The 27,000-nt window shown below is 39.3% G+C and overlaps 1 protein-coding gene, 5 non-coding genes and 1 pseudogene across 6 annotated transcripts in view; 2 read left to right on the plus strand and 5 right to left on the minus strand.

Moving 5' to 3' along the window:
- TRNAA-CGC (transfer RNA alanine (anticodon CGC)) lies at positions 1 to 72 on the minus strand. The gene has a single exon. It is a non-coding gene; the product is annotated as a tRNA-Ala (tRNA).
- Positions 73 to 8,960: 8,888 nt separating this feature from the next.
- LOC110204155 (large ribosomal subunit protein eL30 pseudogene) lies at positions 8,961 to 9,293 on the minus strand (annotated as a pseudogene).
- A 3,519-nt stretch (positions 9,294 to 12,812) lies between these two features.
- On the minus strand, positions 12,813 to 12,883 carry TRNAK-UUU (transfer RNA lysine (anticodon UUU)). Its single transcript has one exon. It is a non-coding gene; the product is annotated as a tRNA-Lys (tRNA).
- Positions 12,884 to 14,504: 1,621 nt separating this feature from the next.
- TRNAF-GAA (transfer RNA phenylalanine (anticodon GAA)) lies at positions 14,505 to 14,577 on the plus strand. Its single transcript has one exon. It is a non-coding gene; the product is annotated as a tRNA-Phe (tRNA).
- A 5,253-nt stretch (positions 14,578 to 19,830) lies between these two features.
- The window catches only part of LOC144456593 (uncharacterized), a 33,200-nt gene continuing 26,030 nt past the window's right edge, over positions 19,831 to 27,000 (minus strand). The window contains 4 exon segments of the mRNA XM_078151818.1: positions 19,831 to 20,189; positions 21,183 to 21,281; positions 21,493 to 21,633; positions 22,240 to 22,301. Coding sequence (XP_078007944.1) covers positions 19,831 to 20,189; positions 21,183 to 21,281; positions 21,493 to 21,633; positions 22,240 to 22,301 — 661 coding nt within the window.
- On the plus strand, positions 20,440 to 20,511 carry TRNAE-UUC (transfer RNA glutamic acid (anticodon UUC)). The gene has a single exon. It is a non-coding gene; the product is annotated as a tRNA-Glu (tRNA).
- Positions 21,927 to 21,999, minus strand: TRNAM-CAU (transfer RNA methionine (anticodon CAU)). The gene has a single exon. It is a non-coding gene; the product is annotated as a tRNA-Met (tRNA).

Below are 27,000 nucleotides of genomic sequence, written 5' to 3' on the forward strand. Positions count from 1 at the left end.
TGGAGATGCCGGGGATCAAACCCGGGGCCTCATACATGCGAAGCATGCGCTCTACCACTGAGCTACATCCCCCTCCTACGTGAGTGGAAGCAGTTTAAGTCAAATAGAGGAAAGGAACGGGGAAGGGGTTGAATTGCTGTCTAATCTTTTTGTCTATTACCAAAAAAAAATTCCTGTTTGAGGCTGTTCCTATTTTCAAATACAAAATCTCAATGTTGAAAAAGATTTCGAGATCCTCCTATTCCAACACACCTGAACAAGAATTCTTTCTACCACATCTGCAATAATTGGGCATCCAGTCATTGTTTCAAGATCCCAGTAAGGGGGAAATTCCCAATAATTGGTCATCCAACCCATTTCATTTCTGTTTATCTCTTATTGTGAGGAATTCGCATGCCAGCCATGGATCCACTGACTTGTGCTAGCGCTGGAGTTAGAATCCTGTAAATCTCTGTCCAAAGTGAATGGCCTAAAGAATCCAGTAAATTTCACTCTTTGGTGTCCTGGATATGATTAAATTTGAAAACATGATGTAGATGTTCTTGAATAAGGAAACCAGTGTAATTCACTATGCTGTTTTATAATATACATAATTGCCAAATAAATTAATACAGGTAAGTATTTAAGTAGAAGCAAAACTTCCATTCTTGTCTAGAATCATACTCCTAAAGGCCAATGTGTGCTGAAAGACATATTCCAGATAACATGTATTGTGCTTCATATTTACAGTAATTTTAGCCCAAAGAAATATAAATTGAGTACCCTAAACTCCTTAGTCATCTCTCCAGTTCATGTCCATTAAACACCATTGAGAAGCAAGAGTGTTAATCACATTTCATTTCTAATAACAGCAATAATAATAACAACACATTTATAGTACTTTAAGGTTTGCAAAGCACTTCCTTCTTTTTTTTTTCTTTCTTAAAGAAAAGCCTTTTAGATAGATAAAACAGATACTATTTTCTCCATTTCACAGATAAGGAAACTGAAGATCAGAAAGTTTAATCACACAGTAAGTATCAGAGATTAAAAGTAGCTAATGTTGAGAGTTAAAAATAATTACTAAATTGACAGTTTAAAAATAAGAACAATTACAAAATTGTCCATGTTTTAGAAGGGATTCTTGTTCAGGTATGCAGTGGAAAGGATAGTCTCTGAAGTAACTTTCAAGTCTAAAATTCTTAAAGTCTATGAAATAGAAATAGAAGGGTGTGGAAAAGGGCACAGTACTTCCCAAGGCCACACCAATATGGCAGGCAACCTTCCTCATCAAAGCAGGAATCTACTGTTTCTTTTATAACTACAACACATTGAGAAGTCAACGTGAAAATCAACAAAACTACAGTACATGCAAGTAATCCAGAAGTTTTTGATCACATTGTTTCCCTAATTAATGTGAAATAATTTAAATCACCTAGAAGACAGGTTTCACACACACACACACACACAACACACACACACACACACACACACCACACTAAAAATAATTAAGTCAAAGACAAATTAAGTTGTTCTTGGGCCAAGAAGTGAATTATTAACTTTGCCCCCAACAGTGATGAAGACTATACCACTAAAATGAGATCATAGATTTGTTGCTAGGGGGGACCTTTGAGATAATTGACTCCAACACCCTTATTTTACCAAAGAGAAAAATACTTAAGGTCCCAAAGATAGTAAGTAGATGAACAGGTCTGAGAGAGACCTGGGTCATCTGACCACAGATCGTGTGCTTTCTACCAGATCAGTCTGTCTCTTAACAGTCTTTGAAAAGGAATAAGCACATAACTACACACTGAAAAACAGCATCAATTATAGGTCAGACTCGGCCAGATTTGGTCAAAAACAGTGGTCTATGTTTGAATCAATACAGCATTTACTGAGCACCTACTATGTGCAAGGAACCATGTTAGGCATTGTGGCAGAATACAAAGAAGAATGTGACATCATTCTTGCACTCAAGAACGTTACGATCTACCAGGGAGATAAGACAAAGATTCAAATAGCTAGAATTTAGGAAGAATATAATAAATGGCACAAGATACAAAGCACCATGTAACTTCAAAGAAGTCAGTCAATAGTTGACAAGCATTTACTAAACATTTGCTATGTGCAAAAGCACTGTGTTAAGGTCTGAGAATACAAGAAGAAGGAACAAGAAATGAACAGTCTGTGCTCTCACTGAGATTACATTGTAAGAGAGGTAGATAGCATAGAAAAGGAAGTTTAAAAGGGGGAGGGATACCCTGCTCAGGAGCATGCAAGAGAAGTCATGCTGAAGAATGATGAGATGGCTGGCTTGAGTGTCCTCCTTTAGTGGATGTTCTGGTAGGAGTCACAATCAGTGGGTGGGAGCTAGAGCAAGCATTATTAAACACCTACTGTGTAGTAGGCACTGTGGTAACACTTTTAAAATGTCATTTTAATTAATCTATATGTTAAGAGGGTATGTTTGAGGTATAAATTCCAGGGCTGAAATGATCTTCCAGAATGAAGAGATTTCTGTGACATGAAGTCCAGAGTTCAGCTTGGTGAAAAATTAATGATGTGAGGCAAGAAATCCCTCCTCATAAGGAAGGCAATCAGAGTAGTTTTTTATCTATCTGTGCACAAAAGAAGAATTAAAGAATGAGTAAGACTCCTGCTAAGTGTGAATGAGATGATGATAATGGATGAGAGAGAAAGGCATTCTTAGATCAATCAATGGACATTTTTTAAGTGCCTGCTATGTCCCAGGCACTCTGTTAAGCTCTAGGGATACAAGAAAAGGAAAATGCTCCTTGCCCTCAAGGAGCTAACAATCTACAGATGGAGACAGCACACAAACAAACATATACAAAACAAGCTATGTACAGCATAAAAAGAAAATAATTAAAAGAGGGAAGGCACTGGAATTAAGAGGGGTTAGGGCCAAGTGGATGGAGTGCCAGACCTGGAGTCAGAAGACTTATCATCCTGAATTGAAATCTGGCTTCAAACACTTGCTAGCTGTGTGACCCTAAACAAGTCCTTAAAGTTGTTTGCATCAGTTTCCTCATCTATAAAATGAATTGGAGAAAGAAATGGCAAATGACTCCAGTATCTTCACCAAGAAAATCCCAAAAGGGTTCACAAAGAGTGAGACACAACTGAAAACGATTAAACAACAGATCATGGGATTTTAGTTGGGAAGGAAGGAGGAAGCCAAGGAGGTCAGTAGTCAGAATAGAGGAGGATATGACTTCCAGGCCTAGGGAACAGCCAGAGAAAATATCTGAAGCTGAGAGATGGAGTGTCTTGTTTGTGGAACAGCTAGGAGGCTAGCGTCACCGGTATGTGTTTGGAGAATACGTTGTAAGAAAATTGGAAAAATAGGAGGGGGCTAGGTAATGAAGGGCTTTGAATGCCAAATAGAGCATTTAGTATTTGCTGCTAGAGACAACAGGAAGCTGCTGGAGTTTATTGAATACGTGTATGGCATTATCGGACCTGTGTTTTAGGAAAATCACTTTATTGGCTGGATGGAAAATGGATTGAAATGGGGAAACACTTGAGGCAGGAAGACCCAGCAGCAGACTACTTCAGTAATCAAGGCCCGGGGTAATGAGGGTTTGCATTAGTGGTGGCAATGTCAAAGAAGAAAAGGAGTGTATTGGAGAGATGTTGCAAAGGGCTTGGCACAACTTGAAAGTGGAGGAATCCATGATGGCCCCTAGATGGAGAGCCTATGTGACTGGGAGGATGATGTTGCCTTCTACAATAATAGGAAAGGTAAGGGCAAGGGGAGGAGAGGAATCAAACTCCATAGTAGTTTTAATTAATGATCAATTTTGATAGCTGTGGTCATTTCCTCAATTCAACAATAAATCAGATTTTTAAAAAATTTAATACTGTACTTGGTCCTACAGTTTCTTTGCCTCCTCTCTTCTCCTATGATCCCTAACAGATATAGATGGAAAGGGAATATCAGTACTAGAAAGGACATTACATCACATGCAACCTCTTCATTGTACATCTATGGACACCCTATGTAGTAAAGGTATAGAATACTTGAAAGAAGAGACTCCTAATTTACTTCAATAATATTTATTTTGCCCTTACTATGAGTAATCAGAACCACAAAAAGCAATTTTTACACACAGAGGCGGTAGGAAGAGATGGGAAGTTCACCTGGTGGTACAACTATGAAGGATTATAAATTTCTCTCTCTCACTCCCCCTCTCCTTCCTTTCCCCTCTCCAATAAGAAATTTATATTTTACTTGGTTAAAATGAGAAAAGAATCAATGGACTTTGGTCTCAGGAGGGTAGCACCTCAAAAGAATTAGACACTGGACTTGGGATTTCATTGATATATTGAACTCCCAGAAGACTAAACTTAAACTCGTAAGAGTTTGCTAAGGTACTAAAGATGTTAAGTGACTCCCCCAGCATCACACAGCAAGTTTAAATATCCCCCATAAAACAAATTCTGTCATCTATTGTTACCCCTGGAAGGTTGAGACAAGGACTCCATCCATCTAATTTATCCAAATTCCAGGAAGGAGAAAGGAAGAAAGGAGTCTTCTCTTTATCTTGGGAAATTAAATCAGTCAAGTTAAGTCAACAAGCATTTATGAATCACCTACTATGTGCTTGGAAATGTGCCAAGAGCTGGCAAAAGCATTGGTATTGCTCACTTTACTTTCAATGTTTTCAAAATGGAAATTTCCACCTCTGACTTCCTATAGTAAATCTCTGTGGCTCAGTCAATGTCCAAAAGACTAAATGTCAGATTCTAAATAGTTTGCATCCAAACCATTGTATCTTATATAGCTTTCCAATGCTCTGGGTTTGTGTGTTTCTTTGAAAAACAATATTTTACTCCAAAGGCCTCATGATGGAAAATGCTGTCCACAAAGAAGAAAGAACTATGGAGTTTGAATGCAGATGAAAGCATACTATTTCCTTTTTTTTTTCTCCTGTTGTGTTTTGTTTCCTCTTTCTGGTGGTTCCTATTGGTTCCAATTCTTACTTACAACATCACTAATGTGAAAATATGTTTAACAGGAATGTATATGTATAGCCTATATCAGATTGCGCCATCTTGGGGGGAGGGAGGTGGGAAGGGAGAGGGAGAAAATTTAAAACTCAAAAGCTTATGGAAGTGATTGTTGACAATTAAAAATAAATTAATTTTAAAAAGAAAAACAAAATTTTAATAAGCTTGTACAGAGTTGTGTGCCTGTTCTAACCCCGTTAAACTGTGAGCTCCTTGAGAGCAGGGACTGGCTTTGCCTTTCCCCAGAATCACTCAATAAATGCTTGTTAACTTGACAGTTTTGATATATTTCAAGCCTGTGCATACTCCTTTACTCTTCTCAGGAGTCCAGGGTCTTGCCAATATATTTTTAAAATTAATTAATTTATTTTTAGTTTTCAACATTCACTTCCACAAGATTTTGAGTTCCAAATTTTCTCCCCATCTCTCCCCTCCCCCCCACCCCAAGACAGCGTGCATTCTGAATACCCCTTCCCCTGATCTGCCCTCCCTATCACTCCACCCACCCAATTCTCTTTCCCCTTCCATTTTTCTGTAGGGCAGGATAGATTTCTATACCCCATTAACCTGTATACCTGTATATGTTATTTCCCAGTTGCATGTAAAAACAGTTTTTTACATTTCTTTTTAAAACTTTGCGTTCCAAATTCTCTCCCTTCCTCCTTGCCCACCCACCCTCATTGAGAAGGCAAGCAACTCGATAGAGGTTATACAGCCAACATTTCTTTTTGATGGTGACTGATTCCTCTCCCCACACCCATCCCTACCCCAACCCCCCATCACCCACTTCGAAGAAAAAGAGATAAATATCAACATTCAAGAGTTCTTCCATTGATGTGTAAATTTCTTATTTTACTTTTCATAATATAGAGATGTGTACATAAAGGTTAATTTTTAGGACAGAAAAAGCATTTTCTCCTCTCTGGGGCTTGAACTCAGGACCTTCAGATTATGAGACTGACACACTGCCTACTGCACTAAGAAGACAACTAACACAAGCAGATTACTTCAAATTAAAGAAGGAAGAAGCCATATATACTTTTATATATTTTTGTATAAGTTCTATATTCACTAAAAGGAATGTACTGGGGAAACATCATTTTCTATTTGTTTGGGGGGATATTTACTGAAACCTAAATAAATCATAAAGGAATTTTTCATCAAACCAAAAAATAACTAAAATTAGGTTTTTTTAAAAATTAATTAAATTTAGCTTAAATGCAAAAAATAATGAGACACAAGCAGCAATTTTTTTTTGTTATTAGTATATTTCCCTGGGCACTAGCTAAAACAGCAAGGCCCCCTAAGTAACAGACAGGAGGCTGCATGTATCAGGCAAGTCAAACCACCACCACTACCTTGACTGCCATTTCCTCACATACCCAGATGGAGACTGCTATGTCACTGAGCTCAAGGGGCTGGAAAGCAGCAGTGATCTCCGAGCCATTATACTGGAAAGATAGAGATGCAGCCTGGCAACCACTCCTGCAGGAGCTATAGGCGGAGCTGCCTAAGACCCAGAAAATGAAGTTCTTGCTAACGAAATCCTTGGAATTCTCAAATAGCTCAACATCAGAAACATAGCATTTTATCAGTGGAAATGACATGTTTTATCTAGGGTTATAAAGTGTTACATACTATACCATTCAAACAGCCATTGCTGGTATATGAATGATATCATTTAGTGAATGTTAGTATATGGAATGTACTCTAGGGGAATTATGGGAAAGTGGTGATCAAGTAAAAACAAAATGCATTAATCACTCATTAAAATATTAATCATGTATTTTGTATTTACTTAGTATATTTTGGTTGATTTTTGTGTGAGATGTTAAGTCATTTTTCAACTCTTGGATGTTCTTTTAAGTTGTGCTTTAAGAGACATGTAAGGAGCCTGGTTCTCTTTGAATTTCACATTCTTCCATCTTAACTAGAAATACCAGTAACTGTGCTTTACTGTGCTTTTGAGAGTATTACTCTATATGTTTTATTGTCTCTAATTGTTCAAGTTAAATAATCTCCCGTCATTATGGATAAATACATAATCTTTTCAATTGAAAATATATTGGATCAGCTGAAATTACTATAAGCAAAGATAACAAAGGCAGTTTAAATACAAGAATATAGAAACACAAAGGAAAAAGCCCAAACTTCTGTGTATATGTATATATGCCACTATATTTATCATAAGGATTCACAAGTGTGGTTGATGTAGAGAAGACACCACTGTATTTGCTTTGCATATGTGCTTTGGTTGCTGAAAGTAGGAAACCTCACTGAGAAGACTGGTTTCTATAACACAACACTGGTATGCTTCAAATTTAACTGGGAACCAGTTCTAGTTAGAATTAGCTGCTGAAACTCTGTAACAAGCTTATTGATGTGACACAGTTAGAATTCCACTCACCTCATCCTGAATAGTCCTGTCTGGTTCATTTTCATTGGTAACTAGTCCATGTTCTATGACCTCATTGCCCCACCTTTCTCCTGACAGCTGCCACAGAAGGCATTTTTTTTGAAAACCCTACATAAACCCAGGCTTTGACTGGCTCTGTGCCCTCAATCAGGTCACATACTCCCACGAAAATGACTGAAGAATGTATTATAGCCAATGGACAAGTCACTCCTTGGTTGCCTTAAATCCACAGCTACATTGGGTCATGCAGTTCTCAAAGGGTTTAAATTCTCACCAAGCCAGGCTGTCCACAAATGCTAGTATGTACTTTCATAAGTGGACCTCTTGTGCTTCAACTTTATATATCTTATAAAGTCATTCTGTCCCCAATACTCCTGCACCTAAGAGCAAGAAAGCATTGACTCAACAAGGACAGAAACAACCGCAGGGGCATGTGTTTATGGTTTCATATTATTAACTAGAGTGGGGAGATAGGCAGCTGGGATGTCCTAACTAAATCTACTGCTACTACCACTTTTCTTACCAGAAAGCTTTCACCGGTCCTTGCCTTCATCAGTGACTGGAAAGAGAGGCCCTAGTTGCCCCTACTCCTTCCCAGGCTTCTCTATTTAACAGTTCTGGATCAGAAGTTGATAGAAATGGCCTTTTGTTTACTACATAGCAAGTGAATAAAAGAGTTACTATGCACTTTACTATGCATTTAGAGTAATACTCTCCAAAACACAGTAAAACATAGTTGCTGGTATTTCTAGTTAAGATGGAAAAATGTGAAGTTCAAAGAGAACCAGGCTTCTTACATCTCTCTTAAAGAACAAGAGTTGAAAAATGACTTAACGTCTTACACAAAAATCAACTAAAATATACACAGTAAAGCGATAACATGATTAATATTTTTTAATGAGTGATTAATGCATTTTGTTTTTACTTGACCACCACTTCCAAATAATTCCCCTGGAATACATTCCATTATAGAAATGCTCATTAAATGATATCATTCATACAGCAGTTATGGTTGTATGAATGATATAGTATGTAATACTTCATAACCCTAGACTAAACATCATTTCCACTGATAAAATTCTGTACATACTCAGAAGTCCACATGACTGACTGAATAAAGTCCAGAATAGTGAACTTGCTCACAAAGGCTGGGTATTTATTGGCCACCCCTTCCCCCTTTATTGTTTTTCAGTGGTTTTTCAGTTGTGTCAGATTCTTCATGTCCCACTAGGGTTTTCTTGGCAAAGATACTGGAGCGGTTTGCCATTTCCTTCTCCAGCTCATTTTAAGATGAGGAAACTGAGGCAAACAGGGTTAAGTGACTTGCCCAAGGTCACACAGTTAGTAAGTGTCTGAGGCCAGATTTGAACTCAAGAAGATGAGTCCTCCTGACTCCAGGCCCAGCATGGTGACACTAAGCCTCCTGTTATTCTTTTTTTTTTAAAACAAAACAAAACAAAACAAAAACAAAAACAAGTTTTGGCCAGTTTATTAAAGAATAGTTTTGTACAGTTTACTTTTCACTGGTCTATTCTGGCATGCTTCTAATAACATTGAAATCAACTGGATCAATGATGGCCAGTGTACATAATCTGTAGTACTTCCCACATGCTGTACCCAATTCCATGTTATTGCCGCTGTAGTGATGTATGCCAGTTTTGACCAACATAGTGTAATATTCAGTCTCAGATTTCCTCAAAGCTGGGAAGTTGTTAGCTAAGATGACCAATTTGGCTTTGTCTTGTCTGATCATTTTCAGGATCTGTTTGTAGCCTAGCACGTATTTGCCACTTTTCATGACCAGCTGGAGCCTTGACTTGATAGACTCTAGCGACTTTTTCATCTTCTTTGCGGCCACCATCTTCTTGCCTGCGTGCAGGAGGACCCTCAGCCAGAGACCTGCTGCTAAGATGTCCAGGAAGTGAGAAAGGGACTCCTGTTATTCTTAGATAAAGTATTCTTATTTGATAGGTGCTCTCTATAGCTATTAGTATGGTCAAAACTATGATTCAAATGCCTCCATTATCAGATAATCCCATGGCAAAAAGAAGGACAAATATATCTGAGGACTTTTCCCATTAATTACTTGACAGATTGAAATTTTATTCTGCTCTGCAAGTAGTTGAAGCAACAGATGTAATTAAAGATGCTTATTTGGTTATACAGTTACAATATGTTGTTGAAATTTTTGGTTGGGAAGATTTACTGCTTTATTCATTAATAGCAATATCAAATCAATAGAAGATTTTAACATGCTCAATGAAATTTATAATAAAAATGATACAACATAGGAAAATGTATTGGAGTCTCTACTGATGGAGCTGATCTGACATCAGAAGGAAATTCTGGTCTGTCAGCACACATTTAAAAGGAGTACTCAACTTGGACACATTGAATATCTTACAATCAAGAAATCTATATACAGATTTTCAAGTTCTTATGAAAGTAATCAACTGTGCTTTTAAAAGTTCATTTAAAGGAAGGCTCTTTGCAAAATTGTGTTGTTGTAGGAGAGCACTTCTATTATTATGAAACATACGGATTTTCTTCTGCCAAAGTTTTATGTATTTATTTATTTTTGAGATTGGATTTCTCTCTCTCTCTCTCTCTCTCTCTCTCTCTCTCTCTCTCTCTCTCTCTCAGTGCTTCAGGTCCTTCACTGGGCCAAATCTCAATACTGATTCGGGAAGTTTGACCTACTCAGTTTCTCCTACCAGGACAGGTCTACCTATCCTTAGGCAGCCCAGTGCCCCTCCACTACCAGGGTCTCACCACATTGGTGCCAGACTTAGTTCAGACACCAGATTTTGGTTTTAGCCCTACTTCAGCTCAGAATTCCAGAAAACAAATGATTCACCAGCCTCGGCCTCCACCTGCAGCGAAAATTATAGGCCTATTCCACCACACCTAGCCACCAAAGTACTACAAAAGTTATTTGAACTAAAAGAAGAAATTGTCACTTTTCTTAGGGAAAGTAAAGATGAAGCAAATTCATTTTGTAACAAAAAAATTCCACCTAAAATTCATGTATAGGTAGATATTTTCAAAAAAATGAGTACTGTAAATAAATCAATTCAAGGTCCTCAGATTCATACTGTGATCCAGAAAGACAAAGTTATCAGAATTATGAAAAAAGTTATGGAAAATAAATATACAAAATCATATTTTATGTTTGCCAATTAAAAAAAAAACCCTACCCTGTAAATGAAATAGAAGTAAAGACCTGTTCAATAATATGGGGACTATAATTGCCTAATCTGCAAGAAAAACCACTGAAGCAGAACTGTGAGCCAATGGCACTTTATTAAAGGATCCGTGGTCCCTTCTAATGAAGTGGGCAGATCTGCTTCATGAGATGGCCCCATCTTCCAGGGGCTTGTTTTTATAAGGCTTGATACCAGATTTGATACTTGAACATTCTAGAAGGGCTACACAAAATGCAAAATCCTATGGATTGATAGACCCTGCTTCAAGGGTCAAAAAATGATGCATCAGTATGTATGTGTGTTGGGGGGGGTCTCAGGTTGGGTGAAGCATGGGGCATCTCCACTGACTAAGTGGTCATAAGATGGTCATAAGATGCTCACCTGCTCATGTTGGACAAGAGAAAGTGGTCCGGAGGTACAAAAGTAAGTTGGAAGACTTTCCACATAATTGAGTCACCTCCGCCATGCTTGACTTGGTCACCACAACAAGGAAAAACAAGGGTGGACCTCTAGTTAGCTTCCTCTGATTAAACAAGCAAACTGAGAATCTGCAGTTCACAGCTCTGGGGCCTAATATACAGAACTTATAATGATTACCCTGTGGAATCATATCAAAATGATTAACACTGCTTGGAATAGAATAGGGATCCAAATGAATCATTTCTCACAGTACTATAGACTAGTCTATAGAAGCAATTTTAATTTTATTTCAAAGACCTATATATTTCTAAATATGAATAAGTAGCCCATTTGCCATAGACAAATAGTATAACATTGATCTTATTTGATTTGAACAAGAATAGTTAAGATTAGCTTTTGACAGTATATTTAACCTGTTTCTTTTTTTAGAAATATTATGACAACATGTGAATAAAAGAGTTTATTTTTTAAAAAAGCAATACAAATGTTGCTACTATTGGTAACATCTCTGTATAAAACATTTTCTCCTATAACTTATCAAGACAAAGCATCTCTCTCAACTTGTAGTTTTGAAGGAATTAGAAATATCATCAATGACATAATGTTTTGGGAGATTTTGAACTGGATAGGATATTTACACATCATATAAGTACCATTAGGATATTATCATTATGGTCATCTTATATGATAAAGGTGAAATTTATAAATGAATTTCTCAATAAACATATGCTATTTGCTATATGATTTTGTCTAATATTTATTTGTGTGCTGTTTTTAAAATATAATATACTTTAGTTCTTTTTAATTAAATTTTATTTTCAGGTCTTCATTCACTCCCTCTCACTACTCTCTCCCCCAACTGGGAAAACAAGAAAAACAAAACTTATATTACAAACATGTATAGTCAAGCAAAATAAATTCCTCAATTGGCCATATCCCTCCAACCCTCAGTCTATACTCTGAGCCTATCACCTATCCTGAGATGGGTAGCATATTTCATCTTGTGTCCTTTGGAATTATAGTTGGTCATTGCATTGATCAGAGTTTCTAAGTCCTACAGAATTGCTTGTCTTTATCATATTGCTCTTAGTGTAAAATTTCCCTCCTGGTTTTGCTCACCTCACTCTACATCAGTTTATAAAAGTCTTTCCTGGTTTCTCTGAAGTCACCCCCTTCCTCATTTCTTACAGCACAAGAATTTTCCATCACATCACATACAGTTCTATAACTTATTCAGCCATTCCCCATTTGATGGGCAACCCCTTTATTTGTAATTCTTTGCCACCTCAAAACAAAGAGCTGCTATAAATATTTTATATATACAGATTCTTTTAATGCTCAACTTCATTTGAAATGGTAAGAAAATTATTTGCAAAGATTGTTTCCCAAAAAGTGGGGGGGGGGAGTGAACGGGAGGAGGATTGTCCATAAAGAATGGAAAACGCTGGCCTGAGGTTTATGTAGATATAGACCTGAGGATACAGAAGACTGCCTCCCTTAAACAAACAGTTGATTTCTAGAGGAAGAGAGAAGTCTCTTGGTAACTTTTACCGTTCTGATATTTCTTTGATTATCATAGTTAAAATCTTCACATCCAACTCAGAAGGCTTTACAGCCTATGCAAAGAAGAGATCCTACACTGATTTTAAAAAAAGGAGGTAGGGGGACACCTTGGATATAAGAAAAAACGACAGAAAGAAAAACAGTGGGAAAAGAAACAATGAGTGTTCATAAATTCTAGTCAAAAACATAAGCACCTAGAGGGACTTGAACCCTGGACCCTCAGATTAAAAGTCTGATGCTCTACCGACTGAGCTACCCAGGCTCTTGGAAGGCTTTTGCCCCTCCCCCCCAAATAACAGATGAGACAAGCAAATACTATTCCAGTTTATAATGGTGAGCTAAATTTGACATAATGGTAGAATGTCCACATTGATGTTTTCAAAGAACACCCTTTTTAGGATTTTTAAGGATAAAAATGGAAGGATCAGAAGTAGAAGAAAAATGGAAAAGAATCTAATGTCGGCAGAGTTGTGGGAAGGCAGGCATATTAGTGCATTGTTGATAAAGCTATGAATTGGTACTCACAGCTATTTTGGAAAGCCATTTGGAAATATGACCTACAGTTAATCAACTTTGACCCAGTGATACCTCCACTAGGTTTAAACCTGGAAGGGATTAAAGAAAAAGGACACATACATCGAAAAATATTTTTAGCAGCTCTATTGTGGTTGCAAAGATCTGGGAGGCAGGGTGGTGACTATCAACTGGGGGATGACTGAAGAAATTGTGGTGTAGCTATATTATGCAATACTATTGCAATATAAGAAGTGACAAAAAGGATGATTTCAGAGAAACCTGGGAAGATTAGTTTGAGTAAAAGGATCAGATCTAGGAGAACAATGTACACTCTAAGACCAGAGTAAAAATAAACAGCTTTGAAAGACTGAATAACTCTAGTCTAATCAATACAATGACCTACCATGATACTAGTGTACTGAGGATGAAGCACCTCCAGATGAGAGAAGTGACGGACTAAATAAGTAGAGTGTGACATATTTTTGGACATAGACAATGTGAAAAATTTGTTTTCCTTGACTATGAATATTTGTTACAAGGGTTTTCCTTTCTTTTGGGGTGAGTCTGGAGGGAGAAGGAGGGAAAGAAAATATCTTTGTTAATACAAAAAAGTAAAATTTGATTTAAATTTTTTAATAGAAGATGTTTGTACAAATCATTATAGGAAACTGTTTTCTGCATTAAGGACAGTAAAATCACCGCACTTGGACCCTGATTTCACGATCTCAGATTGCTGATAGAGTAAGAAGAAGTTAGGCGTAATTTCCTAAGGGACAGAGATTCTTCAGATTTAATTAATACACCCATAGGTGTCACACGGTATATACTTAACCGAGGGAGACTTGGTAGCGTTGCGTACCAGGTGTGGGGAAATCATACCTGCGTCGTCTGGCTTTGTTCGCGTCCTATAATCGCTCGTTGATTCAGTCTGAAGTAACTCTAGGGATTTCCTAGTGTAATTGAGTTAAATCCACTACAACAAGGTTCCGCGTCCCCTTTTGTCTGTTGCCGCAACAAAGTGATGAGTTTACTGATCTCTTGGTCTTCTTGATGGTAATTAGATGGACAATTTTTCAAAGAATTTACGCGTTTTCCTGAAACAGTCTTGGGCCTCAGTGATAGACTAAAGCATTTCTACTTCATCTCCATTTGGAGGAGGAAAGAATAGTCAAGGGTCCCCAGTCCTTGGTATGATAGCGTTAAATATTCAGGTTCTGCGTGTCACTTTTCTTCCTTATTCCTAAAACCTTTCCTAAAATTTGGAACTAGCAAATTTGACTCTTTTAGGAACCAGAAAGAAAGAAAAATCTTTTTTAGGAATGAAAACTTTAAAAATCAAAACGAAACCAAATTAACAGTGTTAAGAAGCTGAAATAGCTCAGTTGGGAGAGCGTTAGACTGAAGATCTAAAGGTCCCTGGTTCGATCCCGGGTTTCAGCATATTTTAGAATTTAGATCACTGGCAGCTCAAGGCGGGTGCACTTTGCTCTTTATAGGGTTTGGTTTGTTGGAGTCACTTCCACAGCGCTAGCAGGTCTAAGGCTTCCTCCTATTTGCTACTAGACATGGGTAGAGGGTTGCAGGGAGCTGAGGTACTTTGGGGAAAGTTGCTTCATTTTCTATCCTGAGATCTCGTAGCGTTTATATGGGAGAGATCCACCTTGCTAGTACTTCCTCGATAATGCCTTCTACCCTTGAGGAAGATGGGAAGCCTGACTCTAGGAAATATGGAAGTTGCAGAAGCTGAAGGGTCAGGAACGAAGGGAGGAATCATGCTCGAGCGCAGGATACAGACATATTCTCCTCCACCTTATCCTCTCAGATTATCTCTTGATCGAAAACCCGATCTCACTTTGCCTGACTTCATGTAGTCACAGCCTCCTTATGCGGTGTACAGAGTTCGAGGGCCTATCCCGCCGTATGACTCCCCCTATTCCACAGGTCCCTGATGACTCCGCCCCATTTCTCAAATAGAGATTCTCCAGATCTGTTGACTTTTTTCTGGATCAGCATATTCATCCACTGCTTCACTTTAGGTCGATTAATTCAATCAGATGGCAACGCTGAGATGCACAGTCAGTAGAAACACTCCCACTCCAGCCCAGGGTGTACCTTCTCCCCGGTAATCCCTCGTCATATTATGGGGGAACTCCTTTCCCCCCCCCTCATATAACTATAGAAAAGCTCTGTTCCCCTTCTGTCTGTCTGTCTCTCTCTCCCCTCCCTCCTTTCTCTGCCTCTACTCCCCCCACTTTCTTTTTCTCTCTTCTAATGTAACTAGCTCTTCATTAGCCATAAAGAAAATTAGATATGATGGGAACCACCGCATGACATTGTGAGATCCTTCACCTTCTGTTCCATTGCTAACTTGAACTAATCACTTCTCCTATAATCAATCTGTTAATATGGTCCCCCTGAGCCTTTGGTGGTTCCCTAAAGTATAGTACAGTGACTCTGCTCACTGGAAGGGAAATGCAATTCCTGATTCACTGACTGACTTCTAAAAGAGAGAGAGATAGGGCAAATTGAAGTGAGCCACAGATTTTGGATGGCATAGGGTAGACACACCACCACCACCAAAGACATGGGTAAAAGCTACTTCCCAAACATGTTCTTTAATTCAAAGCTCTTGCACCCCCCCCAAGACTGTTAAGAGTAGACACTTCTCTCCCCATTAAGCTAAGATTTCATCTTGTTCAGGAGTCACAGGAGTTTTAACTCAAGGGTCCTGAACCTATGGTCTGTGAACTTGTTTTGATAGATAGATAGATAGATAGATAGATAGATAGATAGATAGATAGATAGATAGATAATTATATTGATATATACATATAGATGGATATATCTTAGACACCTCTATATATTTTGATAAATGTATTTCAAGATTAGTGGTTGCCTTCAAAATCTGATGTACTTTATGCAAATAAAAATATCATTCTGAGAAAGAGTCCATAAATTCACCAGGCTATGGAAAGGATCCATGACCTAGATCATGTGACTCATTATCTTGAGTATCCTATCTGTTGCCTGCAACCAGATAGTACACTGAATGGAAAGGTGGGAAATAAACTTGAGGTGTGGGCCAGGCAGAGTAGTAGGAACTGATTCAGTTTATTCATCCGAGGGTACAGGATATATAGAGAAAATCCATCCTAACTTCAAAGAGTCCTCCCTGTGAGACACTCCCCAAAACATCTGCTAAGGATGTAATAGCATACATTTCCTCCTTATCAGAGTTCCTAGATAGGGTTGTAAATTCCAAGGCTTTTTCCTGGCACCTGTATAGAGGAGTGAATATGTAAATCCAAGGTTCAAAGAGTGAAGGAATATCTCAGGAGCCTCCTAGCAGGGAGAGATTTGGAGAGCCCTGCTTCTTAATTATTGAACCCTTTGGGTTAAAGCCTGGGCAAAGGTCAAACTCTGTCCTGGATCTTAAACCCATATCGGACTCTTAAGGCCGGCCCTCAACACCTATCACAGACAAATCTGTATGGTTTTACCAATTGATATTGTACTTGCTTGCTTTGATGAATATGTTTCCTTGCTTTCCTAGACTGTCTTTTGGGTAATAAGAATATGGTGGGCTTTTCTTGATTAACGGCTGGTGGGGGGTGAAGGGGGGAAGAATGTTGTAAAAGGAGACATCTTGGGCCTCCCCTTTGCTAGCCAAGATGCATCTTGTAAATACTAAAGGCCTCTTTCTTTTGACTTTTTATATTTTTGCTTCCCTGTTTTAGGTGAATAAGATTGAAGAAGTTAAGCTTACTTTGTAAGCTTTGAAAGGTGGGGAGATTAAGCTGCCAGAAGCCTGGGAGTTAGAGTTTACATGAGGATTTTCCAGGATGCCAGATGGCATGAGTGGATCAAAGGATAACTAAGCGACCTGATTGACTCATCCCAACAGTATCAGAGATACAGAACCACCCATTATTCAACCAACCATGTTGCATTAGGAAGTGAATACATAGTTCAACTGGGAAGATAGGGTAGAAATAAATTGGTCATAGATCTCCTTTGTTGTGGTTGTTGTTCAATCATTTCAGTCATGTCAGACTCTTCTTGACCCCATTTGGGGTTTTCTTGGGAAAGATACTGGAGTGGTTTGCCATTTCCTCCTTCAACTCATTTTACAGATGAGGAACTGAGGCAAATTGGTTAAGTGACTTGGCCAGGGTCACACAGCTAGTAAGTGTCTGAGGCCAGATTTGAACTCAGATCACCTACCTCTTTATATGTACATATTTTATAATCATTCAGGACAGATTATTTCAGTTTTGTCTTTGCATCCTGAGAATCTAGCAAAATTCATGGAACATAATTGATGCTTAGTAAGTCCTTGCTGATTGATGGGGAGGAGTTTGGGAATCTGGTGCTATCACAGAATCTAATATTTTGGGCAGAAAAGGGAGATTTCTGGGCTACCTTTGAAGTCTTCAGGACTGCCTTCAATGTAATCTTAAGTTCAAGAGTTGGGAGAGCTGGCCTTCAAGAGAAGGGAAATATTCTGGAGCCTCTTGGAAAGAAAAGAAAATCATCCGTCATCATCCTCACCTATTTAGAGGATCATTAAGGAATTAAAGACATGACCTGAAATAACAGAAGATTTACACATTGCTCTCCCAAATTATAGTGGGTTATTGGAGAGTATAGTTCTGATTGGAAGGAGTGACCTCTGCAGAAGTTCCAAAGTCCATTTCCCTTCCTGGGATTGGAGATTGGGGACTCAAACCAGGAGATATTACTAAATCTTACTAAAACCATCCAGACCCTGAGGAGAGAAGTATTTCACTAGAAAGACAAGGTGTTGTCCCTAGCAGCCCCAAGTTGAGATCACTTCTGAGAGGAGTCCAATTAAATGGTCACTAGGATTCTAGTGGAAAAGTAGGACTCACTAACAGAGAATTGTTTTAAATGTACATAAATTTCTGTGAGTCCTTCTGCCTTTTCTACATTGTTTATGCAATTCATCAGCTCCTTTGCATCCTCTGAAACTTTTAAGGGTCCTGTATGCAAAGTATATTTATTACTTTGAATGCTTTTTTGAGAGATGAAATACCAATTACCCACATTTATGGAAACCTAGACAAGAACTACGCATAAACTATATTCATCGATTTCCCAGAGTAAACACTTGGTTGAGGGCATAAAGAATGATAAAAATAGTGAACTCGTGGGTAGATAAAGAGAATGGACCCCCCCGAGTATCATAGTGGACCCATCATACCTTGGGATGTAGCTACAAAATATCACATTCCAGAAGCAGTATCCCAACCCAAAAGATAAGAGTACAAAGACTGGGGCACAACCTGGCTGTCATTCTCCTTGTTTGAGAGGCAATCAAATTATAGGAGGCAGAGAAGACTTGTCTCCAAGATAGAACTGGAAAAGCACATAAGGAATTAAGGATCAAAGACAATCGATCCTTACCTTAATTTAGAAGCCCACCCACCTGAATGCGGTATTCATGGTATTTTGTTGAATTGAAGTAAACCAAGAATTCAAAGAGGTGAAACTTGCTTTTATTTCCAACTTGAAAAGTTTACTGCGTTTTTCACTGTTACAGACTTTGGAGGTGAGAGTGACTGATCATTATCACTTATCCTTTTGAAGGGAGCAATACAACGCCTTACTATAGTGGTCGATAAAACCACCTCTTATCAATCCAGCAGAACCTCAAGCTCCGTGCTGGAATATTCCAGGCCCCAGATCACCAAGCAACCTCTTCTGCAACTTTGCACCATTAACCTACCCTGCTCTGGGCATAATCAGTTAGAGATAATGATTTCCAAGGCCACTCTATAATCGAAGCTGCCTTTCCCTCAAATTTTATTTCTTTTCCCCGGCTAGGAGGAAGCGGGAGGAGATGAGGTTGGAGTATTTATATGCACAGAACAGTCCGTTCAAAGAAACTTGCCTCTAAATCTATCTTGCCCGGGAGGTGAAACTATAAAACCGGGAAGCCGGAGATTGGGGACTGATTCAGCATCCTAGCATCACTCCAGATAATTTCACGTAATTTTAAATGTTCTTTAGACCCTGGAGACGGGGGGTGGGGGTGTGGAGGGTGGCGGGACTCGGTTTCATCTGATTTTTATTCTTGCTTTCTTTAAAGGTGTTCTCCGATACTATCTCCTTTGGAAAGTCTTTAGGGATCCTGCGAGTCGCTAGCGTTGCTTCCCTCCTCAAATTATATTGGATTTACTTATTACGACCTCCACTTCCCCCACAACACCCTTCCTAGAACAAAACGTGCTCCTAGAGCTCTCGGTTCCTCCTTACACCTAGCACGTAATGGTGCCTAAAACAATACTCGTTGAATTGAAAGGTTGGATTTCATCCCCTCACTTCTTATCCTGGTGCTAGCTCATTCTGGCCTTTAAACACCTTCCTGGACCCTGAGCGATGTCACCTGCCCAGTCCAGCTTACGAGGTTTGGGGGCTGATGAAGATTCTCCTAATCCTAGTCATTCACCCTGGGAGCTTTCCCTACGCTCCTTCGATGCCCGCACCCCGCTTACACGGGTCCCACCAAACAGGCAGGCAGGAGGAGACTGCTATGCCTCTACCTGTGAGATTTCTGCTTGGCCAGGCTGGATTTCCTGCAGCGCTTCTCTCCAGGCTCTTCAGAGAGTTTCGGATCCTAACCTGCCCTAGGGCGTCCTAGTAAGACGTCAGGGCCAAGTGAGTGCGTGTTCATTCTGCCACTGGAGATCCCAGGATATTACGCATGTATAACGAGACAGAAGTCGCTCCCAAGCTGCATCCAGGCTCAGTTTCCAGACTGAACACTGCACGGTGTTGTGTCTTTGTCCCTCTCGTCCAGCCCCAAGTAGTCTCCTGGGCATTAGAAATGCATAAGTCCCTTCCAAGAGCCCCCGAAGCGGCAGGTCCTACTGGGGCTGGGGAAGAGGAGATCTTCGTTGTTAAAGAAGGCGTTCTGTGATCCTGTCTGTCTGGAGGTGTCTGCCCCTTCGCCCGGTGGGAATAATGTTGCGTTTACTATGACTGCGGTTCTCTAAGAACCTGTTGTTTGCGGGGTAAACTGCAAGTTCCTTGAGGGCAGGGCTTCTTGGATTTTCTGGTTTAAATGCCAACAGCCTAATTTATACCATAGACAATACATAGTCAATGCGTGTTGATTAATTGAATAGATAGATAATGGATGGAAGGAAGGAGATATCTGAAGAGACTTAAAATAAGAGAGATATCTTCTTCAAGAGAAATAGAAAAGAAGGGAGAAAACTTAAAAAAAAAAAAGAGCAATGCATACAATAGAAAGCCCGGGAAACTCACTGTTATGTCTCCCTGGTGGTCTAGTGGCTAGGATTCGGCGCTTTCACCGCCGCGGCCCGGGTTCGATTCCCGGCCAGGGAACTTGTCGTGCTTTTAACCTAATTTCAAAAGACGCAGACTTACTGGGAATTGAGCCCGTCTTCTGCCACAGTTCTTACCTAACCTTTCATCACTGAAGACAAACTGAGACCTGAGAAAGACAGCTTAAAAAGGGATCAGGGTCACTCACTGCATCCGGCGTCATCTCCAGTCTCCCTGACCTATATCTTCCAACTGGACTCTGATGACACTAAAGGAGTCACACAGCCCTCCCTCGCTTAAATCCATTCATTTGCAACTCAAGACATCACTCACCTGAGGTTATTGGTCGTTTTACAGAAAGAAGGGCAAACAACAATGTAACGAAGACCCCACCTAAGACAAAATTTACTCCTTCACCCCAATTATGGATTTTAAAAACTGCACGTATTCTCGAGAACGCTTGGTTTACTAACTTATTTTGCTCAATTGCTTCTCATCCCCCTTTTTAAAAAAATAACTAATTTCTCACAGTAAATAACTCCCTAAATAAGGAACGGAGGAGGAATATATTGAAAAATGAATGTGATGTAGGAGGGAGGGGGGAAAGGGCAACATTAACATTTTCTTTCTTTTTTGGCGTGGGACGGGAGTAGTGACGTAGGAATTTCCCCTTCAGCTGGCTCTGGACTCCTTATTTTATTAGCGTCTGCCGCGCGCCTTCCGCCAAACACCATCCGAGTGTGAAAATTGCGACTGAGCGGTGGGAAGATACCAGGGGAAAGAACCAAGATGCCATAAAGGAAGACATACTAAACTCGTCTTGTCATTTATTTACAAAAAAAAAAAAGGTAAAAGGTAGCTACTTCACAAAACAGTTCGTGGCAAAACACAAAAAACAAACAAACAAACAAAAAACAGAGACGGCCTTTATTGTCATCCAAGGTAAATGTCTTTAACAGATAAAGGAAAATGGAACAGAATGGTCTCTGTTGAAGAAGAGCATTTCAGAGAGGACTCAGACATTTCAGTCCACAGACAAACGTGTGAACGATTTTCGACCTGGACCTTTGCGGGATGGATTTTGGGATGGATGCGAGGTTGTTTTTCCTACTGCACATTTATACGTGTTAGTGAAGATGGACAGAAGAATGGCGGAATTAGTTAGCGTCCTATTGAATGAGACTAGAAGAGGTAAGATCTGGAATCTGAACCAGATGCATTTTGTTTCATTCTATGGAAGCTAAGGTCTTAATTATATTTTCGAATATTCACAGATCCTCTTTCCTTCCGACTTTTCCCTCTTGCAAACTCCGGCAGTCTATCTTGCCCTGTGTTTTCCTCCCCATTCTGGTTACAGGCAGGTAATACTGGAAACAGATTTCATTATTTAATTTCTTTGTCCTTTAATGCAAGGATAGTGCTTAGGGGAGAGAAGTGGGAACGAAATTTTTTCCTACTTCTACTTCAAAATGCTGTGCCCTCTCTGAGGCTCGAACTCAGGACCTTCAGATTATGAGACTGACGCGCTGCCTACTGCGCTAAGAAGGCTTCGGGAAGGGATGTTACATTGTAAATTCTTGAGTAAGAAGTTTCCTTGCTCTCAATTAACAGAGTATTATTATAAATTGTTTTGTTTTTCATAATTTTATTTAACATACAAATCTTTTTTTTTTCCCCTTCGGAGATTTTAGAAGGGAATTCTTAAGCCTTTCCTGGTCTGTCCATTTCTCGCCTTATTTCCTGGTTTCTTCAAACTGAAGAGACAATTCATATCAAGCGCCCACCTACCGGCCACAAAGCAGATGACGTTTCTTGACCACAGAGATCTCATGAGATCATTTTTATGGGACCTGAATGAAAGGAAATGTACACCACAATTTGGATCCAATTTTTCTGCTCAACCTTATCTTCCCAATAGAATGTAAGCTCCTTGAAGGCAGGGACTTTCTTTTTTGTTTTTCTATCTCCAATACTTAGGCAGTCAGCTAACAAACATTTATTAAGTGCTTACTATGAGCCAGACATCTTGCTAAGCTCTGGGGATACAGAAGGACAAAAGTACAGCCCCTGCCTTCAAGAAGCCCACATCCTAGTGGGGGAGAGAACGTGTGAAATAACTACATACGTACAAGATACATACAATGTAAATAACCTGTAGTCTCCAAAGGAAGACCCTGGGGAGGGGGGCCGGCAGGGAAAGACAAAAAGACAGAAGATGGAATTTTAGGCAAATCTTGAAGGAGGAGAGGAAAGCCAGGTGGCAGAAGTGAGGAGGGAGAGCACATAAGACCTAGGAGACGGTCAATGAAAAGTGCGGAGTTGGGAAATGGAGAGAGAGTTAGAGGAAGAGCTAGGTCAGTGTCATAGGAAAATGGGGTACCTGGAAGGGAGTAAAGTGTCAGGCAACTGGAAAGGTAGAGAAGATTCAGGCTGTGAAGGGCTTGAAAAGACAACTAATGTTTGGTCCTGGAAGCAATAAGGAGCTACTGGAGTTCATTGAATAGGGGTGGGGAGGTGCTGACTGGTCACACTTATCTTTTAAGAAAACCAGTTTGACCCCTGAGTGGAGGATAGATTAGAGTAGGGAGAGACTTGAAGTGGAGAGATTAACCAAAAGGCTATTGAATAATCTGTGGGAGAGGTGAGTAGAGTCTGCATTAAAACAAACAAACAAATCTTTCTATTTTCTCTAAACGTTAGATAGATAGATAGATAGATAGATAGATAGATAGATAGATAGATAGATAGATAGATAGATTTACTGACAGTAGTGTAATTGAAGAGGTTTCATTGTTTCTGAATAGCTATGGAGAGTAGGTTTGAATTTAGAGAACACATCTATCCATCTCCTTATCTCCTCCTTCCCCTCCTGCTCCTCCTTTTCCCCCTCCTCCTCCTCCTTCTGCCAATCTGATTAGTATGGAATGGAACCTGAGGGTTGCTTTAATTTGCATCTCTATAATTATTACTATATTGAGAGCATTTCTATATAGAGAGCATTTCTATATAGTTATTGTATGTTGGATTTCTTCCTTTGAAAACTGCCTATTCATATCCTTTGAACATTTATCCATTGAGGAATGGCTTTCATTCTTCTAAATTTGAATCAGTTCCTTATGTATCTTAGAAATGTGGATGGTCTTAGAAAAATGATCCTTCAAGGACATGCTGAAAGTTGTGACTATTGTTTCTCTTTGATAAAGCAAACTTAAAACCTCCAAATTAATATTACCTTTAGTTTCTTCTGTATTGATTTCTACTATGTTCATCCTACAATGTCATTGATTTTATGCTGTATTACTTTTATAATTGAGTCTGCATCTGCCTAAAGCCACCTTGCTATATACTTGAGTTGAGCCCAGGAAATCGGTTTTCCTTCTGAGTTAGTTTAAAGGAATAATTAAAAGGAAAGTTATTATCTTTGTCCAAGGTAATCCCTGGGACATCTGCTTGTTGTCTTTACTTCTCAATAAATGAACCAGTGCCATGCCCTGAAAGATATGGCCTCTGTCTTTTCCTTTCCTTGTGCAATTAGGGAAGATTTTTATTGCTTCCAGAGGGAAGGCAAATCTAGTAGACCTGATCTCCTAGCAAAGATTACAAGATATGGGTGTAGGGGGGAGGATAAAGAAATCAAAGAGGATATCTAAGTTTTGAGCTTGGGTGACTGGGAAGATGGTGGTGCCCTCCACAGTAAAAAGGAAGTTAGGAAGAAGGGAGGATTCTAGAGAAAGGATAATGAATTCAGTTTTGTACATTTTGGGTTTAAGAGGTCTATGGAGCTGTGTGACCCTGGGCAAGTCATTTAACCCTGATTGCCTCACCAAAAAAAAAGCAACAACGACCAAAAAAAAAAAGATGTCTATGGGACATTCAGTTTGGGATGTTTAATAAGTAGTTGGAGATGGGAGACTGGAGGTCAGGGGAGAGGTTAGGGATGGATAAGCAGATTAGAATATCACCAGCATAGGGATAATAATTGAATCTAGGGAGCTGATAAGATCATCAATTGAAATAGTATGTAGAGAGAAGAGATGTCCCAGGATACAGCCCTGTGGGACACCCATAGTTAGTGTATGGAGGAAGATCCAGCAAAGAATACTGAAGAGTGATCATATAGCTAGGAGGAGAATCAGGACAGGGTATTGTCCCAGAAACCTAGAGAGAAGAAGAAAAAAGTAGTTAATAGTGTCAAAGGCTTTCGAGATATACAGAAATATGAAGATTGAGAAAAAAGCCATTAAATTTGGCAGTTATGGAGGAAGTTCTAAGGAAACCAATTCCATCTGTATTCTCAGGGTTTTTCAGTGAAGCCTGAATCAGAAACGCCACATTGTTCCTAATAACAAATAAGGAAGTATTCTGGGAAAGTACCATCATATATACATTCCCATCAGAATACTGGTGTCTCAAGTGATTGTCACTGTCAGAAAAATCATGGAATGTTAGGAATATTCAATTATTTTCAACTCTTACAAACAAGGGAACTATGTAAGCTTGTGTCTATCTCAAAGTTTATGTGTCCTGCATGCAGTAGGAAATCAATGAAGACATCTTATATTTGAAGATGATAAAAACTATTAATATCACCTCTCCCTCTCTTCAGTTTGTCCTGCTCTGAACCATAAGAAAGAGTATTTTTCACAGTACCACTCTCCCTTTCTTGTGCCTGTCGTGTGTCCCTGGTTTGCCTCTCACTCCAATGTTTCCATAATCATGGATTTCTGTACCCCAGCTCAGGGCATTCATTAGTGATCAAAAGATATGATAAGGCAGTTTTTAAAAGAAGAAATCTAAGCTATCAATATTCATATAGAAATGTTCTAAATCATTAATAATTAGGTAAATATAAAGTGACTCTGAGGTTCCACCTCATAGCTATCAGACTCACAAACATGAAAAAAGAAGAAAATGACAAATATTGGAAGGGCTGTGAATTGATATAGCCATTATGGGAAGCAATTTGGAGCTATACCTAGAAAGTTAGCAAAAAGTATACATACCCCTTGACCCAGCTATACCACCACTAGGCCTATACCTCAAAGAAGACAAAGAAAGAGGAAAAGGATTTTGATAGCAGCACTTTTTCATAATAGCCCAGAAACTGAAACTAAGGTGTCTTCCTTTTGGGAAATGGTAAAGCAAAATTTAGTACAGGCATATAAGGGAATATTATTGTGCCATTAAATGGTGAAATGGACAATTTCAGAGGAAACTGGGAAGACCTTTATAACTGGAAGAAAACAAAGTGAGAACTAGAAGAATAATTTATACAATGATAACAATCTTTTAAACAACCTTGAAAGACTTTAGAACTCCAAAAAGCACAATAAATGGAGATGAAACATACTACTCACCTCCTGACAGAGAGATGATAAGCTAAATATGGCTAATGTAGGAATTTGTTACACTGAGTGTGTAGATATAGGTTGAGGCATCTTTTTTGGGGAAGGCAACTGGGCTTAAGTAACTTGCCCAGGGTCACAGAGCTAATAAGTGTCTGGGGCCAAATTTGAACTTAGATCCTCCTGACCCCAGGGCTAGTGCTCTATCTACTTGCCAACTAGCTGCCCTCATATGGTGGGATTTTAAAAAAAATTCTTCAGTGAGGGGTAATGGGAGGAACAGATTATTTTTTTTTAGAAAATTTATTAGTTAAGCATTTTTTAAAATCCCAACACTCCTCCCCTCCCAATATCTTGTGTCAGAGAGACATGTCTGAGGGTATGGAGCCTAACTACAGCAGAGTATAGCAATAATTTTTTCCCCCTTCAACACCATATTTCTCTGAATTACTTTTTTGCCATTGCTTAAGTTAACAGGATTTTGAACAGAAAACACTTAAGAAGGTGATAAAAGCAGCTGGTACAGAAAGACAAAATTTATTTCCCATTCTCTAGGTCTTCATTGCCAAGCTAATATTTTGTGCCATGGCAACCAAGACAAAGTGCCCAGAAGGTGGTTCTTCTCAAATCTCTGATATCCAGTGGTCTAAACCACCTAAGCCAGGGGTGGGTGCCTCCACACCACATGTGGCACTCTAGGCAGTCTCCAGGCTGTCTAGGCTTAACTGCCCAAAGACTTCTTAGTGCAAGAGGCCAAATCAGTGAGTGCTTGCCCTGTTCCTGGAGACCTACAGTACGTATCGTGTGTATAACAGGACGGAAGCTGCTCCCAATCTGTCTCCAAGCTCGGTTTCCATGTCTAGTACTACTCATTGTTCTGTTTCTGTAGGTCCGTGGTCCACTGAAAGTACATTCCTGAGCTTTTGGAATGCTCAGATTTTTTCCAGGAGCCTCTGAAGCACCAGGTTCTACTGCAGTGAGGGAGGGTAGAGAAAGATCTTTGTGAAAGACAACATTCTGTGATCCCTCTGGCTGCAGGTATCTACTTCTTCCCTCTATGGGAACTGCTTTGTCCATTTTATGTCTATGGTTCTCTGTGAACATCTTGTTTCCCAGGCTGGGATATAAGTTTGCTGAGGGCAGGAACTGTTTGATTTTCCTTTTTGGATCTGGAGTGCCCAACTATAAAGTAGGCATTTAATCA

Source organism: Phascolarctos cinereus, unplaced genomic scaffold, assembly GCF_003287225.1.
Source record: "Phascolarctos cinereus isolate Bilbo 61053 unplaced genomic scaffold, phaCin_HiC Scaffold_4;HRSCAF=312, whole genome shotgun sequence".
NCBI classification, from domain to species: Eukaryota; Metazoa; Chordata; class Mammalia; order Diprotodontia; family Phascolarctidae; genus Phascolarctos; species Phascolarctos cinereus.